The 17343-nt window shown below is 41.8% G+C and overlaps 1 protein-coding gene across 2 annotated transcripts in view; it reads left to right on the forward strand.

The window, feature by feature from the left end:
- CUNH4orf45 (chromosome unknown C4orf45 homolog) overlaps positions 1 to 17343 on the forward strand; it is a 67132-nt gene that overhangs the window by 42463 nt on the left and 7326 nt on the right. For both annotated transcript variants that reach the window (XM_016145630.2, XM_016145633.2), the window contains 2 exons: positions 7503 to 7561; positions 15738 to 15927. In XM_016145630.2, coding sequence (XP_016001116.2) covers positions 7503 to 7561; positions 15738 to 15927 — 249 coding nt within the window. The remainder of the gene's footprint in view (positions 1 to 7502; positions 7562 to 15737; positions 15928 to 17343) is intronic.

A 17343-nucleotide genomic window follows, 5' to 3' on the forward strand; every position in this document is an offset into this window, starting at 1 on the left:
GAACTCGTACATCGTAGAGTATAACAGCTTGAAAAATCTGCGCATGGTAATAAGGAGAACCATGGGAACCCATTAATAGATGTACACATGGTACAGTATACGAAAATAAAAAGGAAAATCTTCGCGGCTTTAACATTTCCGTTTCGCTTTTAACTGCCACAAATTCCGCAGTTACGAGATAGAGAGGGCTTCCTTGTGGTGGTTTTATGGACATTTGACGAGAGGAGTTCCTTGATGGCTGTCGAATAAACCCACCCTGGGCCGATTGTTACGTTAGACATTTTTCTCACCGCGATCCACGCAGAGAGAGTAAACGGAGAAAGAGATACCGCTGACTCTTCCCTGTGTGAGGAGAGCACTGCGATTCTCTCCACTTTACAGACGAAGAAGCCGAGCTATGGATAGGTGACGTTCCTTGCCTGGGACCACACAGCCAGTCAAGGGCAGAGCCAGGATTTCGACCCGGGTGGTGAATTCAAGGACTTGGTGGGGAGCACAGCGTGTATGAGACGAAATGGTGAAAACGGCAGTCAGGACATTAGCCTGGAGCCGTTGTGTGTGGCGTATGGTTTTTGTTCTCATTTTCCTTTAAGGCAGGGTCTGGCAGGGTCTCTTCCGATCGCCTTCCTTTATAAGGCACGGTACGCAGCCTTTCTTTGTGGTCCTCTCAATCCGCCCCGACCCCCCAGCTTACTATTCTGCGTTATTTGTACGCAATATGCTTCATTTATAATATTAAAATCAATTATTAGCAGATATAACCCGCGTATTTGATAGAATAAGATGCAGCTCGGTCACAGTTATTTCTGAATTTTTATTTAGCGAGTCCTTTAACAGCGTTTCAAAATATATCATCAAACACAACCTTTGGCATTATGGAAAAAACAGACAAGACGGTGAGGTTCTAGCAAATCACATCTTCTTTCCTATACCAGCCTGACTCTGTGCGTCTTTCCGGACTGTCCGTCCTCACACAACAGTGTCCAGGAAACTTGTAACATTCACCTGGGAAAAAGTACTATCGCCAGTGTGTGGAGCTGATCACTACATCGACCACCCAGGACACATTTCAGAATTTCTGGGCGTCTTTCACTGCGAATTTCTCATTTACCTTCAGATTCACTTGGACGAATCAGAGTCACCAAGATTGGGTCTCACACTCTTAATCTCCAGGATGTTAAAATCATTAAAGAAGGTTTTTTTAAAAGATAAGAAAGCTTCTCTTTTTTTAACCAAGTTATACAAGCAAAACAGAAAATAGCTTTTCTAAAATTAAGCACCTCCTTGGATTGTTGCTTTTCCTTCCCAGATGGGCGCGTGCGCAGTTCTTACTTTATGCTTCTTAGAGATATTTGCATCCTAACGGGTTGTGGTTTGATATAAATATAATGACATTAGTACCTTGCATCCCGAAGCGCTATATGAAGCAATGCATTTTCTGGGAGTGCGGTGAGCTCTCAGTAAGGGACTGCCACATGCTGACCATCTGCCAGGGAGGAGAAATATTGGCCAAAGAGGCCAAATCACTCTTTTATTTTTTTCCCCCTTGAAAATACTATATTAACACCATGAACCCCTTTATACGCAGATGTTATATTTCCCCCATTTTATGAAACTTGGCTTACAGGATCCCTCAAGTACATTTCCGGAAGGAAGGAACTGCCCTTACAAATTTCACTCGTTCCTGAACGTTAACGGAGGTAAATTTTACGTCCGACGCTTCCTTTCTCGAAGGAAGGCCACGGATACAAGGGAGGCGAGTGTCAGCCATGTGTACCGCCTGCCCTGTGTCCGAAGCAGCCCCACGAAGAACGATGCATGTGAAATGAAAAGTACCTCTGGCCGGGAGCTAGGGCCGCAGCCACCCCCACATTCCGCTGGGTGCCACCGCCCCACCGACCCGACTCCGCAGCGAGACACGGGGCTGTCGCGCGCCTGTCGAGGCGACTGTATAATTATTGGTGATTTGGAAAGAAATACATTACTAATTTTCACGCTTTTTGTTAGGATGTGGAAACGTGAAAAAAAAAAATAGACGAAGAAGAAGAGGAGGAACTCGGTGTAATTTTAGAGCCTAGCGAGTGATTCTATTCCTTAGCGAAGGAAGGCTAAAAATATTCCACAACGGTTACTAACTTTCGAAGGGCTTGACATAGCTAACATTTTGAGTATGTGTCTAAACATAAACATCACCTTTAAAAAAAAAAAATTCTGCTTCTTAAAGTGACTAATTAAGCATGGAGCATTGGTTTTCAACAAATATTATTTGATGATCAGAGGGAGATATAAAGCTAAGAAAAGATTGTGTAAATTAGAACAAGTTCCAGTAAACCCGTGTTTTGACTCCATAGCGCCTTAAAATATATCGTCAAAGAATTCTGAGAAACTTGTGCATGATCAAATACCCAAAGCCCAGGAGGCTAAAATACCAGAACATCTGTTTTCTAAATCTGACCGTTTACCCTGGCCTTTTGAGATCTTTGGGGGAAATTCCAAAATCATCATAAATTTAGGATTATAATTTTCCCTTACCATTCATATGCGACACTCACAGAGTAACCTCGGCCGTGTTGACAGAAACGCACGGATCGCACAGCAAAAGGAGTCTCGCGACCTGGAGGCGTCTGCTCTTTCCCCAGGATCGAAACTAGGAGACCGAGAAATCTCAGTCGAGCAGATCGAAAACCCTTTACGAGACAGATCTAGTGGGCCCCTTCGACGCCCTCCCAGCCATGTCTCTGGGCGCCAGGAAAATGGCATTGAAACTAAGCGCTGTCGGAATTCACGCGAGTTCCTTCCGTTGGGGAAGCGTGCGTCGGAAAGGTGCTTTGCATCGTTGACGTTTCTAGTGTGACCGCTCTGAGCAATTGGACGGCCCAACCCCAGCCCCATCCCAAATGGCTTTAAGCAACTCAAGACCCGCGATCTATTTTATTTTGTTTTGTACTCACAGGATCAACCCCACTCTTTCCAGTGCTTAGCATGGCGTAGATGATTCTCAAGAAATACGGGAGACGGAGACTGAGATTGCTTCTTTTCACATGCAGTATCTTTGTTGCAAGATGTCGAAGGGGAGAAATAAATTTTTAAGTGAGCATTAGAGGGAGAAGCATTCTACTTTTAGCTTAGTCGATAGTCATTTGAAAACGATTTACCACTTATTTTTTTTTTTTTACAGAAACTTATTTCTGCTATTACTGCTCACAACGCCTGAACTATATCTCTAGTGTAATTCTGAATCGTGAAAGTAATTGGACAATTAACTTGGGAGAAGCACATTCTTAACCTTTGTCTTCACGACACTGCCAACACATTAGAAAACCCGAGAGATGGCCTTGATTATATTTTAGAAACTGTGCGCTGAGCACAAATAGAGACTCGGAGAAACTGTCGTGTAGCTTTTTCGTAGCTTATTAAATAGTTGAATCTGCTCAGATTTCAGACTCTAGGAGGGGTTATCAACCAATTCTGAATAAAGGGCTCATAACAAAATAGTTGGTTACTCATCACGAATCTTAACAATTCCCAACAGAGTAAATTCTAATTTTGCTTTAAAACAAAATCATAATGTATCTTGAATTATAGGAATTAAATTATGAACAATAATGATCCATAATAAAATAGGAATGAGGAAAGCATTTATGTCCTTGGAGAAGGACAGGGAGAAGATAACAAATATTTGCCTTTTCTCTAAGAAGAAATGTGGCAAGCTGGCATTCACAATGCTTTTCAGAGCAAATCTATGTTTGTGGCCTTAATGAAAAATCGAATGTGACTTATAAGCGAAAGTAGCCAGTGGAAGAACTTCTCATTTCCCCATTTTTCTCTCTTTGCATGTTAATCTGCCTACTGTTCTTCTTCTTCTTTTTTTTTTAAATAATGTCTCAGTTTAACCTCTATAAAAGGGGGGTTGTATTAGCCCTCTGTTTGGCACAGCAAATTACCAACATTTAGCAGCTCGAATCGATACCTAGTTATTTGCTCACAGTTCTGAAGGTTGGAAGTCCAGGAAAGGTATGGCTGGAGTCTCTGCTTAGGTTTCACGAGGCTGAAATAAAGGGACTGCCTGAGGCTGTGATCTCATCTGAGGTTTGGGGGCCCTTCCGAGCTCACGTGGTGGTGGCAGATTTCAGTTCCTTGTGGCTGCAGGACTGAGGACTCATTTCTTTTCTAATGTTCATTAGCCAGGGCCGTTCTCTGCATCTAGAAGCTGCCCACATTCCTCGCCACCTGGCCCCCTCCATCTTTAAAGTCAGCAACAGAAAATCTCCGTCGTGTCAAGTCCTTCTCGTGCTTTAAATCCCTTTTGCCCGTAAGAGCCCACATCCTTTTAAAGGGTCCACTGAGAATAATCTCCCTTTCCTAAATTCAACTGATTTGGGATCTTAAATTACATCTACAACATCCCTTCACAGCAGTACCTCAATTATTATTTGGTCGAATGTCTAGGAGAAGGTATGTATACCAAGGGGTGAGAATCTTGGGGGTCATCTCGGAATTCTTCCTACCACAGGGATAATAATAATACATACCTGAGAGGATTATTAAATGAATTGAGTGAGACGTGTGTGTTAAGCACTTAGCATAGCATCTAGTACGATAAGTCAATAAATGGGATTTAGTATTATTAATGCCATATACACTGTGTTTTCTGGCCTACCTAGATTTTTGAATTATATTATTATGAGCACATTAGAAACATGTTGAAATATGTTGCTCATTATTTGGAGGCTCTACAGAAAACAGAGCTACTGGGGAAAGAGGCAACAAACTCATGAAACCCAACGTTTAGTCTACTTGCTGAGAGTTGATGTACTTTTTCAAAATATTTAAAAATATGGCAGTTAAAAAAAAAAAAAAGACCAGGACTTAATTCATATTGGTACTGAAGCCCACATATAATGTGGTATAAAATAATGAAGTCTGTGTCTCTACACTGTTTTGTTTTTGGGTTTTTTTGCTTTTTAATAAGAAAAAAATGTGCTACAGAATTCATGCCTTAAACACTGACATTTTCCAGAAAGGATGGTTTTGTTTCTACTCCGGCTCTGAATATAAAATGAATACCTCAAATGCTCCCTTCACACAAAGGCCTTTTTGACCCGTTCCTCCATTCAATAGTTCCGGCCTAGAAAAGGCGACATTATGCAATTTGGTGATCCGGCTACGACAGTGAGAACGCTTCTCACACGGGCTGTGGGAAGAAAGACTTCGAAGGGGTTAACCATAATATTTCGCAAATGGAGGCAAATGTAGAAAAAAATTCATTAGCATAAGAAAAGGCAGCCTGAGGGGATTTCCCGCTCAAATGTTTGGTACCGAGAGATCTCCGTGTTACCATAGGAGGATGGAGAAGAGAAACTCCAGTGTCTATGAATTCTTAAAATCCATTGCCATTGTATTCATTCTACTGGTGAGAAAGACCTCATGGTTACAGAGAGGGTTCTTTCTAGTAAGGAAAGTCAAAATTGGATACACTAAGAAAAGCATCTTGAGTGAAAGACAGCAACGAAGTCAGAAGATTCTTGAGTGATCAATCCCAAAAAGATTTCCCACGTGTGCCTGACGAGAAGGCGTTAGGATTAAAAGTGAAAGCAGTAAGCAACGATTTTGTTTGTTAGCTAGACTAGGCCCCAAATGTCCGCAATAAATTTAAGTCAAATTTACATTTGTAACTCGTTTGGAAACTGTTTTCTAACTCACAGCATCTACATGGAGTTAGCAGATATTTCCCTTTGATTAATGCCTAGACTTTTTGAAAGGTTGCTTCATAGAAAATATCTAATTTCGGGTTATATTGCTTTTGTAATTGTAAGAGATTTTCACTGCTGTCTTTCATATGGAGAACAGACTGATCAGTTGTTACCTGTTTCTATAAGATGATGAATTAGTTTTTGAATCAGTTTTTTTCTTGTATGAACGACCGACCAGTGAAAAAATGATCTTTTTGATTCTGAATTTCACTAGGCTTAACACCACAGTGAGCATGACTGTCGGAATAAGCGTAATTAATAAATTACAATAGAGAAGGGCGAGCTTATTTTAGATAACGAAAGTTCTGAGATGTTATACACTGGTATTTAAAGACGTGAGGGGGAGGAGAAGAATCTCCTATTTTGTTTTCAAGAAAAGTCTTTCCAGATTAAGAGGAGGCAATTTTGGGTTACTAAAAATGGAAATGAAGATAAAAGGATATCATTCAACTCCTGGAAAGTTCGTCCAGAAGCTGATAACAAAAATTATTTATAAGTTAATTGATAACATCAGTTTTCAGGGCATCAATAGGTCAGACATCAGTGGAAGAAACAAAATTATACCATGATCTTTCCATTATGTACAGATGATTAGTTATGATTTTTTTGTGTGGAATAGGGAAGCAACTTTACATTAAAATCTTGCTTATCTTGTCGCTTTCTTTGTTTATTTGTTCTGTACATGGACATTCAAGAGCTAGAGGTGACCAAGTTTTGAGGTCTTCACCCCTGAGTATATTACTTAAGTAAATGGATCTTTTCCCAAAAATCTAACTCTAAACTACTTGATCATGAAAGCCATTCTAAACAAAAGCTTAAGGGAAAGGGAAGAAAAAAGGACTTTTTTCAAAAGTACTAAGTAATTCCTCTGATGTTGAAATTATCATAGTATGATTATGCTACTTTTTATGAAAATAGCATCCCATATCAATGTAAGCAAAAAATGCACTCCAAAACTGAAGGGAAATACTTTTTGTAATCCAAACCATTGTTTCCTGACTATTGTGTGAAAAACTGAGAAATGATTACAGACCCCAACCTTTTTCCAATATAACTTTGAAGCTCATTCCCCTTGCTTATTCATATGTTGAAGCTTGGAACATTTCCCTTGAATAGAAGAATATTGGCTACATTAATTTCTAGGGAATATGCTATCCATTGGCTTTTTTCTGGGGAAAAAGAGACAGTGTATAGAGGTCAGCGATTCAGTGATAATAGTTCGTTTCAGTGTACCTGAGAGGTTGTGGGTGGTTGTTGTTGTTTTTTTTAATGTGGGCATTGGTTCTCAGCTGCCAAATAGTTTGTCGATATTCAAAATTATGCTTCCCGATAGGAGGTTTTAGGTCTACGCTTTCCCATAGCTATCTATAACCCAGCTCTTTCCAGTGTTATCGCCACCACATTGTCTAACTCTGCGAAGGTCACGTGAAAAGGCCAGAGCTCTTTGAGTCTAAGTGATAAACGGCAGTTTCGAATGCCTGTTTATTTAGACGTGGCCTCGAGGGAGTGCCACCCAACACCCGGCCTTGTGCGGAGACAGTGAAGCACGTGGGGTCGCGTTCACCTCACGTCTCGTACTTTTCTCTCTCGGTTCGAGAATCACAGGACCGTCTTCTGTTAATCGAATTGAAGATTTCCTATTTTATGTTCCGCCCTGAGCCCTTTTTTGACTAGGAATGTAGACCCTGAGACATGTTAGTGTCTGTTGACCTTGGAATTAAGGGTACTTTTTCTTTTTTCCTTTTACAGTATAAAGAAATAAGCCAAGCTGCTGTTGATAAATTAAGCCACAGATACCAAAATCCATGGTAAGCACTTACCAATACATTTTCAATTAATAATCAATCAATCCATTCATTCGTTTCCTTCGTAAATTAGTAAAAAGGTTAATTTTTAAAAACTTTTCAGTGTACCACCACTTTATTTCTTTTTTCATTTCTGGCAGGTTCCTTCGTAAAATTGTGACTTTTTATTCCTAATAAACATAAAATTTTCAATATCGGTGGGTTTTAATTAAGAGGAATACAGGGGCAAAGCAAACATAGACTAAGCAACCGTTAGAATATAGCGGAGAAAACAATGAAAAAGCCGACGGCGATTAAGAACAGCCCCTGGATGAGTAGGGAAGCTTCGACTGCGTAAATTATTCTTTCTGTGGAGAAACAACAATATAATTGTTTTTGGTAAAAAAAAAAAAAAAGAAAAAGCTCATTTCATGCTGTTGGCCTAGAAACCATCATTATGGCTACTCTTGGTTAATATATGGACTCCTACTGAAGTCACACAATAGCTTGAATTCATGCTATTTTAAGGCGGCCCTTTCATCTAAATTCAACGTGTCTAGCTCCAGGTATGTTAAATGACAGGAAAAGAACATATCTGGGCTTGTCATCTAGTCATCTGGATGTCGCCTATGATTTAGATTCCTAAAAGGGGAACGATCGATTGGTGCTGCTCTTACGAGACTGCAGACTCAATAAGGTCTTTGTTACCCTTAGACTTTTGGAGGCGAGGGTTTCCGAAGCCTATTTCCCCTCATTTTTAACTGCCGAAGGATACCGCATTAACGTGTGCAAAGTTCGTGGGTTTTAGTCTCTTTCTGCTCCAGCACAACAACATAAACTAGCGCCCAGAAGAGACGAGCCCTCGGCCCCCACGTCAACAGTCTATTAGAGAACACAGTCCCAGAAAAGCAAAAGATCTCACTGGGCCATTCTTATAACTTATATGTAAAGCATACCACCTGGTTCAAGGCATAGAGAAATAGTTAAACGTACCGCACGCAAAGCGCACGTTCTCATTAAAACACTCCACTTTGTTGGTTCAGAAAACACTGCAGACCATCTCTGTACAAATGCCCCATCAAACCTGTCCCAGCAAAACAACAACAACAACATCATCAAAGGCTACAGAAAAGCAAAGGAACTTTAAGAGGCACTTGCGATATAAATGTGAAACTTTGCTGCGTTTATTATATAAAAGACTCGTTGGAAAGCATCTGGATATGTTGAAGCTCGGAACGCTTCCCTCGAATAGAAGAATATTGGCTACCTTAATTTCTCGGGAATATGCCATCGGTCGCACCAGGTCATGAGGATGTGAAACATCTATGAAAAACGACTCGTCCTGATGGGATGGTGGTTTCGGTTGTAAAATTTCGTGCATATATAGATATATCTGAAGAAAAATAACAAAACCGATTTGTATATGTGGAGTGACAAATTAACAGTGAAGACAGTGATAACTAGGAAAGTTAAGCATTTTCTTTTTTAGTGTATTGATGACCCTGTAGCTTCTCCCTCAGGTCCTGTTTCTAACTAGTCAGGTGTCAATAACCTAAATGCTACAGCCCTCTAGAGGCGTTAAGCACATCCAACTTGCTCGCAAGTCTTCCTGCCCCAGCGTGGGCTGCTAGCAAGATGCTCTTGGAGAGGATGCTGACTAGACAGGCCCAGGTGCACCTGGCCCCCTTGTGTTCTCTAAGTGCAACTGAAGGCCATCTCTTTCCTGGGCAAGGTTAGTGCTTAATCTCCCAATCTAGGAAAAAGAATAGAAGATTCAAAATTAAAAGCAACACGACCCAATTTTTTTTTTTTTTTGGTAAGGTCACTCTGGAATGTTGGAGTGCTGTGTGACAAGAACAGCCGTAGGAAGGTCAGCTAGGAGACTTTCGTTGTTAACAGGCCCATCTCGAGTTTTCAGTGTGCCTTGCAAATGAGCCCACATAAGTTGTGATTACAGAGGGCTGCGGGAAGGAGCAAGGATTTGACTTGAACTTTCAAAGGAACGTAAGCTTTAAATCAATGGAAAAAAAAAAGAGAGAGAGATGGTATTTGCCGTAATGATGGGAAGTAAGAATGTATTCAGCAATGCGGCAAAGTGGATTTTAACATTATCTTAATTTTACAGGTGAAGAAATTGAATTTCAGAGGCTAAGTTACGTGACCGAGGGTCACAGACCCAACATGTCAGCCCGTGTTGACTGATTCGATGTGGGGTAGGATCTGGGCTTGGACCTTTTTACAGGGATCACTCTCCAAGTACAGCCAGGGTTCAGAGCCACAAGCAAAGACTGAGAAAAGATTGGGAGTGAGCCCCGGGAGCTGCCCACATTGAGGACAAGATGAATTGAGAGCTACTGGAGGCAAAAAGGAGCCAAAGGTTAGGGCAACAGAAAGCTGTAAAGGTCACTGAAGCCTTTAAGAGAGGGGGATTTAATGCGAGGGAATGGAAATCCAAGAAAACAATAACAGACAAATATTTGGAAGTTATCAGTGGTCTCAGAAAAAGCACCGTAGGAAGAGAAGGGTGATTTGAGTGAACACAAGCAACGCCGAAGAATTTGTATCTGTCGACATGACGGAGGCAAGAGTCCACTGTGTTTTTGAGATTAGAAGGACAATTACAGGATTTCCCCCATTCTGAGGCGTACTTTCAAAATTTCGACTTTCTCGAAATCAGGATGTGTTTTATAATAGCTGTTTACAAATGTAGCGTACAAACGTGGAGCCTTTTTTTTTTTTTCTTCCCATGTAAAGCTGTTCTTAAATCAATGGTGTTTTTACACAGTTTTTTTTTTTTTTTTTGCCTCTTCAAGAGCAATAAAGATATACTTCGACAAACGCAAAATGAAAACCTGCTGTTTGCCAGGTGCTCAGAATTTTAAAAATTAATAAGCAGAGGCCTTACTCTCAGGTGGCTCGCACACAGACTTTCAGGACAGATAAATGTGAACAGAAGCTTGCGATACAGTGTACATTGACGGAGAATGATCGCAGTAACTGGGTGTGGTCTAACCTTTTTCTTCTTGTCCTGAATCGAAACGCTATTGTTTTCAATATTAAGTTTCTCTAAATATGCGACCCAACAATGAACTCATTTTCCTAGAGTCTCCTCTGTTCGTCATTGAGTGTTTTCTACAATATACGTACAATGTTTTTAATGTCACAAAAAAAAAGACTAAAAAGCACAAAGAGGAAATGGGAAAACTGGTTTCACGGCCAAAATAAAAGAGGTCATAAGAGAATGCACTGAACCTACGGGGCTTTTTTGTTTCGTTTTAAGGGGCGAATCCCGTAGAAGCTACACACCATTTACCAAAAGTCGTGGGGCTTGGACGCGTCTTGTTTCACGTTTCTTTTCTTTACATTTAGCGCAGTGCTTGGCATACTCGGGACACTCGGTACATATTTGCACTCCACACATATTTGCAAATCCCTGTTGTTCTTATCGCAACAGCACAAACTGGTATTGTTCGGGCTGGACAAGCTGGAAGGAATTCAAGTCATGAGGACTCCCGGGAAAGATTTCGGCTGGCTTTAGGAAGCGTGTTTTAGAAAAACCTCTGGCTGCTGACTTGGGCGAATGTTTTATCCACGCAAGTGAGAGAGTTACTGAGATTATGAAATCCACGGAATTCGTCACAGGCAGACATCATCCCATGAAGGAGCTGCTGACATGTCTCCGACCTAATGTCACGACGAACTTGCCTCTTTGCCACCTTGAGATATTTGCCAATTTAGAGATTTGTCTTAAGAAGACAAATGTCTTAAGCAATACTTCAAGTTCCTATGGTCGGCCATTGTCAATAGATGGGGGCGGGGTGTCGAGAAGTCCATAAACTCCGAGACAAGGACAACCAAACTGGACGTCAGCCTTGGAAGAGAAGGGGTTTTAAAGGCTCAGAATTAACTACAGCCTCCCCCAACTTTTCGTTTACTTGAGAGTCCCAGAAACACAGCTTTTCCCAGACGCTGGCTCTCCCAATCTGCCTTCTTGCCTGACTTTTTGTAATCGCAGGATTTGCTCGTGAGCAGCGTCCTCCAGAGGTGCATAGCACGGCACAGTTGGAATAGTGCTGAACCAGGAGAGCCGGTTTCAGGAGGAATTTATCTTTCCCAAGGATGGAATATGGGAGAGGCACAGTTTTAGCGAAAAGGAAGCCCAGCAGTGTCTGCAGTGATACGAAGTCAGAAATCACCTAGCATTCCCCAAACAGGGGATCGTAAGCACTTACACAGCAGTATCTATACAGTCATTAAGAGCAAGAGCTCTGAGGACAGACTTCCTGAGTTCAAGTCCAAGCTTCACTACTTAGTAACTGTGATACCTTGGATAAGTTATTTATACCTTGGTTTCCAAATCTGTTAACACGATGGTTGTTGTATAGATGTGTTGTTATGTATACAGCACTTAGAACGCCTCTTGGTGTATACTAAGTACTCAGTGAATTGTGTTACTATATTATTTCTCTCCCCCCAAAAAGACACTTTTGAGACTAAAAGGAAGATAATTGAAATGGTCGTGAGGACAAGAGGCTAAACCGAAACTATCCTGAACAAATCAGGGTACTCTGTTAATGTTATCTATTAGTTAAAGAAATGAAATGCATTGAAATAATGTAGCAAAATGTATTAACATTCATATTATATTGTTAGCTAAAACAATCAGTATGGAGATTCAATGCAGGTTAGAAATTCATACTACATAGCTGAATCTTGAAAGTAGAACAAAAAGTCCAAAGGATAAAAAAGAATAATGGGAAAAATACGAAAAAAAGAAAATCGATTAAAATTAAATTATATCCAACTATTGAGAGATCAGAGAAAACAGAAGGAAATCAATAATACAAGAACATTTCTAAGAAAATAATAACATAAATTTCCAGATTGAAAGTCTCCATCAAAGTAAATTTTTAAAAAACTACATCAAGGCAAGTCACCGTGAAGCTTCATTATACTGGCATGAAGAGACAATTTTAAAGCCTCCCAGAGAAAAACTTGGGTATTTACAAAGGATCGGGAATCAATAAAGTATAGTACTTCTTGATAGCCACACTGGACACTAGAAGACAATGGGACAATGACTTCCATGTCGGTCAGAAAGTGACTTTCAACCTAAAATTCTACGCCCAGGCAAAGGATCAAGTGGGAAGGAAACAAAGGAAACTTTCAGATATGTCTGTGTTCAAAGAAATGCACCTCAAAGCATTGTTTCCAGGAAGCAACTGGAGAATATTACCCCGCAAGACAAGGGGGATAAATCAAGGACAGAGAAAGGAACACGAGCCAAGCAACTAGAGACCCAAGGAAGGTGACAGGCGAAGGGGCTTCCCGAGACGATCCCGAAGAAAAATGCCATCTGGCCACGCAGGAGCCTAGAGAACTATCGGTTCAGACGGTGGCGAGGCAACTGGGAGATCCAGGGGGAGTTTGGGTTAAGTTCCAGAAGAAACGGATAAGCTAAAAAAGTGGCTGTATTTGGAGAAAGAACATTGGGGCAGGGGGAGAAGTGGAGGTTTATTATTGTTATTGTTGTTATTATTATTATTATTATTATTATTATTATTATTATTATTATAAGCGTTTTAGTACTATTGACGTGTATTGTGTACCCAGACCTAAATTATTTCATTAAAGTTGAACAGATTAGTTCTATATCATGTATAACATATAAGCATTTTCTTTTGATCAACATAATAATTGTAAAATGAGAGAAACAGCAACAGTCAACTACGATTTGAGTAGTTAGGGGTGCTAAAGTTGGAAAAAATTCTGTGTGAAACCGGGGCTTTTAGCAAGCACTAAAGAAACATCCGCCGACCTGAATAAACGCGGCTTTCCGTTTTTGCAGAAAGGTGTGAGGTGCGCCTGTATCCGGCATCCGTTCGGTGGTGCATAGCAAGTTGCCTGTTTCGTTTCCTAATGAGGCACGGTCGCCAAAACCGGTTGCTAAACCAGCAGAGCCTTAATGGCAGCCGCTGCTTAAAACGTATTGGTGCACAAACACGTGCTTTTTCCTTGGAGTTGTTTTCTTCGAAACATCCATAAATGTTAACCAGCTTTTTCTGTTTTTAAGGCTGTAGCTCTTGGCACACTGGAGGGATTTCCATAAGCGTTAAGGAACAAAATCGTCTGAGTGTTGAGACCATCACCAGCGGTCCTCACTCGGGCCCTTCAGGACCACTATTGAAAAGCTATCTTCACATTTCCTTCCCTACCCCGAGCCTCCTCCCACCCTAGTCTGCTCTTTGTCTGGGCTCTCGGGAAGCCTGGGGTGCAGTCAGGTCAGTACAGAGCACCCATGTCACTAGTGTAACACCCACCACACAGAGAGTTGTTGTTGGCTTATCCATTCAATAAGCACCGGATGACGATCTGGCGAAGCCACGAAGAAGCAGCCGCCACTCAGGGCGACGTGAGATCTTGCTTGTTTCCATTCTTTGCTTCCACTAATGGGGGCCTATTTAACGAGCCTTTCTGATAGAATGGTTGTGTGTCCTATGGAATAAAAGCAATTACGTCAAACCGAAATAATCACAGTCTGAGGTCTGAAGCGTATGGTGTGTGCGATCTTACAGAACTGCACACGCCTTCGAGGCTCTGCTTCCAGCAAAAGCACGAGAGAATGGGCTTCTTCCACTTACAGGAAAAATAAACAGTCTTGTATTTAGTTATCTCTTTCCATCTTTTAAAATAGCATTCAAGCCACGTTCTTATGCCTGCAGTCACATGGGCGATTTGGGAGGACTTCTTTTCTGTGTTTTCCCAAGCACTTCTTTGGGAAGCAATTTCATTTTTATCCTTGAGATTGGGAACGTTTTCTACTAATGTACATTTCACAGGTTTGTTTATAAATTCAAAAAATCCTATCTGCTTCTGCAAAACAGTTTGTTGTGTCTGTAGATAACATGGACCCAATTTAATTTTTTTTTTAATTGTTAATAATGGAGAACTGATCATAGGCCTTTTCGCTCCTTTGGGAAGGAGGGAACTACCAAGCAAGAATAACAGATTCAAGCAGGTAGACAATTTTGTCGTCCACGTTTTATCACGAATGGTTAACCTTGGAGGTTTATTGCAAACGAATAACCTACTAGTAGCCATTTTATTCATTTATAGGTCCATCAGTAAATGAGCAATTGTTTGCTGGGGACTCCATGGTCGGCTGCCGCCCCACACGGGGCTTCTGTGGTCCTGGGCGGTGGGCATGGAAGGTCTGACCCTGCGCCCCCGGAGGACAGATGGCCTCCCCCCTGCACTTAGCTCTCCGCAGCCCCTCCTCCTCGCCTGCCCCGCCTCGCAGAACATACCAGTTTTCTGTTATTTATCTGGATTAATTTTTCTTCGTGGTACTTCCCAACTATTTGCTGCCTTTACCTCTTTATTGTCTGTCTTCCCCAGTAGTATGCAAGCTCTATGACAACAGGGACTTCGTCCCATGATTGCTGTCTACTGTGGCAGGTACAGTCCCTGCATGTCCGTTCTTGAATGAGTGACGCGCAATGCAGACTTGCCAGAAGTCTTGGTCCAAAGAACGTGGAAACCCATAAAACTCGGACTCTAGGAGGGGACCTTCGCAGTGGCCCAGGGCCTCTGAGCACACGGGGAGAGGGGCGGTGAGGTGAGAGGCTCTAGAGGCTCTCCGGAGCAACGACGTCTTTCTAAATGAGATGGTGAATCCTGATCCCCCGGAGCTGGCCCTTCAGAATGGGAAAGTGGTGCTCGAATATTCTCATTTAGGGGCCGTAGAACCTAGAGAAGGATTTCCCTGGGAAGAGAGAATGAAGCCTGGATCTGTCCTCTAACACACTGTCCAAAGCCAGAGTCTGGAATCATGAGGCTGGTGTTAACTGCTCCTCAGATCTCAAAATGGCCAGACCACGTCCTGCGGAACCTGGTGGGTCCCGTGAAGCCTCGGCCTGAGCATCTCGCATAAGGGACCCTCGTGATACGGGGTGAATTCATCAGCACGGCTGCTAGATAAGTGTCCCTGTGGGGAGGCGGCGACCGGGCGGGCTCTGAAAACTTCTCAGAACACAGACTGCCTCGTGGCTCGGGTCGCTAAGTTTCCCAAGCCAGATGGCTAGCAGCCACCCCAAATCGTGAGAGAGACGGACACGTCTCCACTGTCTGGAAACTCGCGGCCTTGCTTCTAGGTCCTTCCAATTGGAGAACCCATTTTTTCTTTTCTTTCCTATTTCAGGCAGCCCAGACCACCTATTATGGATATGCTGGGAAGATTCAGCCGTGGTTCTATGGCATGGCGGATGGGGGATTACGAGACGACCGGTGAGAGAAATTCCAGAGGGTCCGTCCTCGTGAGGAAGAGTAAGGCCGCCGCCGTTCCCGGAGTTCCCGCGCCTCCTAAGCCAAAGCTACCGAAGAAGCAAGAGGTGAGACCGCGGCTTTTCTGACGGCCGCGTTTTTTCAGCATGTGAATTAGAGGATGCTCTCTGACAGCCCTATTACTCCTGATGCTTTCCGGCTCCTTTTCGTCTGTCCCGACAGTTTGCGATTCACGCGGGATCGCCACGGCGACATCTGTACTGTGGGTAGGTGGGTCTTATTGTCATGGCATAAAGAAAACAAGCAATCGTGGGGCTCACGGACTTTCTAAACTGCTTCCGGATCACACGCTTCATCCGGGACAGAACGGCCACCCCCTTGACGTCCCAACCCCGAGAAAGCTCTCCGCCTGTGAAATGGGGGAAAATCTTTAACTCCTCCTAAAACCCCTGCAGTCTGGCAAGCAGAGTGAGAATAGACCAGTCCACATTCATTACTACCTACGGAATCCTGAGCAAGTTGCATGGTTCCCTGCCACCCACAGACCCCGCCCACTACGTGTCGGTCACCCTCACCCATCGTGTTAACCAAAAGTGTCCCTACGTTTCCAAAACGCCCCTGTTGAAAATCGCCGAGATGTATAACGAACTTGTTTCTGCAGCATGAGTTAATGGAAATGAGACCTCTAAGTTCTTAACTCCTAAGATTCAAATGCAACAAACAAGTGTTCAAGATAAAATTTAAAAGGTTTATTGCACCAAATGCCACAGAGAAAAAAAGGATCAAAATAATACATGAACAAGTTTTAAGAAAAATTTCCCATATATTGACATTGCTATCTAACTGATCAAAAAAATAAAGTCCTATCAACTTGTCTTAATGGAGCTTCGATTATAACAAATCCCAGATTTTCTCCTTTTTTATACACAACTTAAATTTAAGCACACTGCAACCTTGCGCACGAGGTTCATCAAATTTTGACGTTTAAAAATGAACATTCAGAGAGGGCTGCTTGATTTAGGCAAATATTGTAAGATTCCTTCCCCCTGAGCAGAATAAAAAAAAAAAATTGGTTCACATTTACCAAGAGAAGCTAAAGATTCTTTTTTTTTTTTAAATGGTGAAAGAAAGTATGCATGAACAAAATACTTTCAAAAGGCTATATGGGTGGAAAAATCCAGACATTTAAAAGAATTTGGGGGTCATTTGATATTCTTTATTTTTATGTACAATCGACTCAAGTGAAGAACCTAAAAAGCTACAGACTAAATTTTTATAAAATCTCAGGATCTAATTATAAGAGCCTAAGCAACAGTTTAGTATCATTTAGCAAGCAGGGATTCTTCTCCCTCCAAAAAAGTTAATTTTGAAAAATACGGTAAGTTTAAAAAGTTGCGATGTGTAAACGGCAGTTCCATGGGATGTGAAAAGATTATAGTTACTTTCATTAAAAAACAGCACACTTTGGAAAAATGGATCGAAGCCTGTACAAAAAGCTATTTAACACTGATAAAAATAAAATA

This window comes from Rousettus aegyptiacus, unplaced genomic scaffold (genome assembly GCF_014176215.1).
Source record: "Rousettus aegyptiacus isolate mRouAeg1 unplaced genomic scaffold, mRouAeg1.p scaffold_m13_p_16, whole genome shotgun sequence".
NCBI lineage: Eukaryota > Metazoa > Chordata > Mammalia > Chiroptera > Pteropodidae > Rousettus > Rousettus aegyptiacus.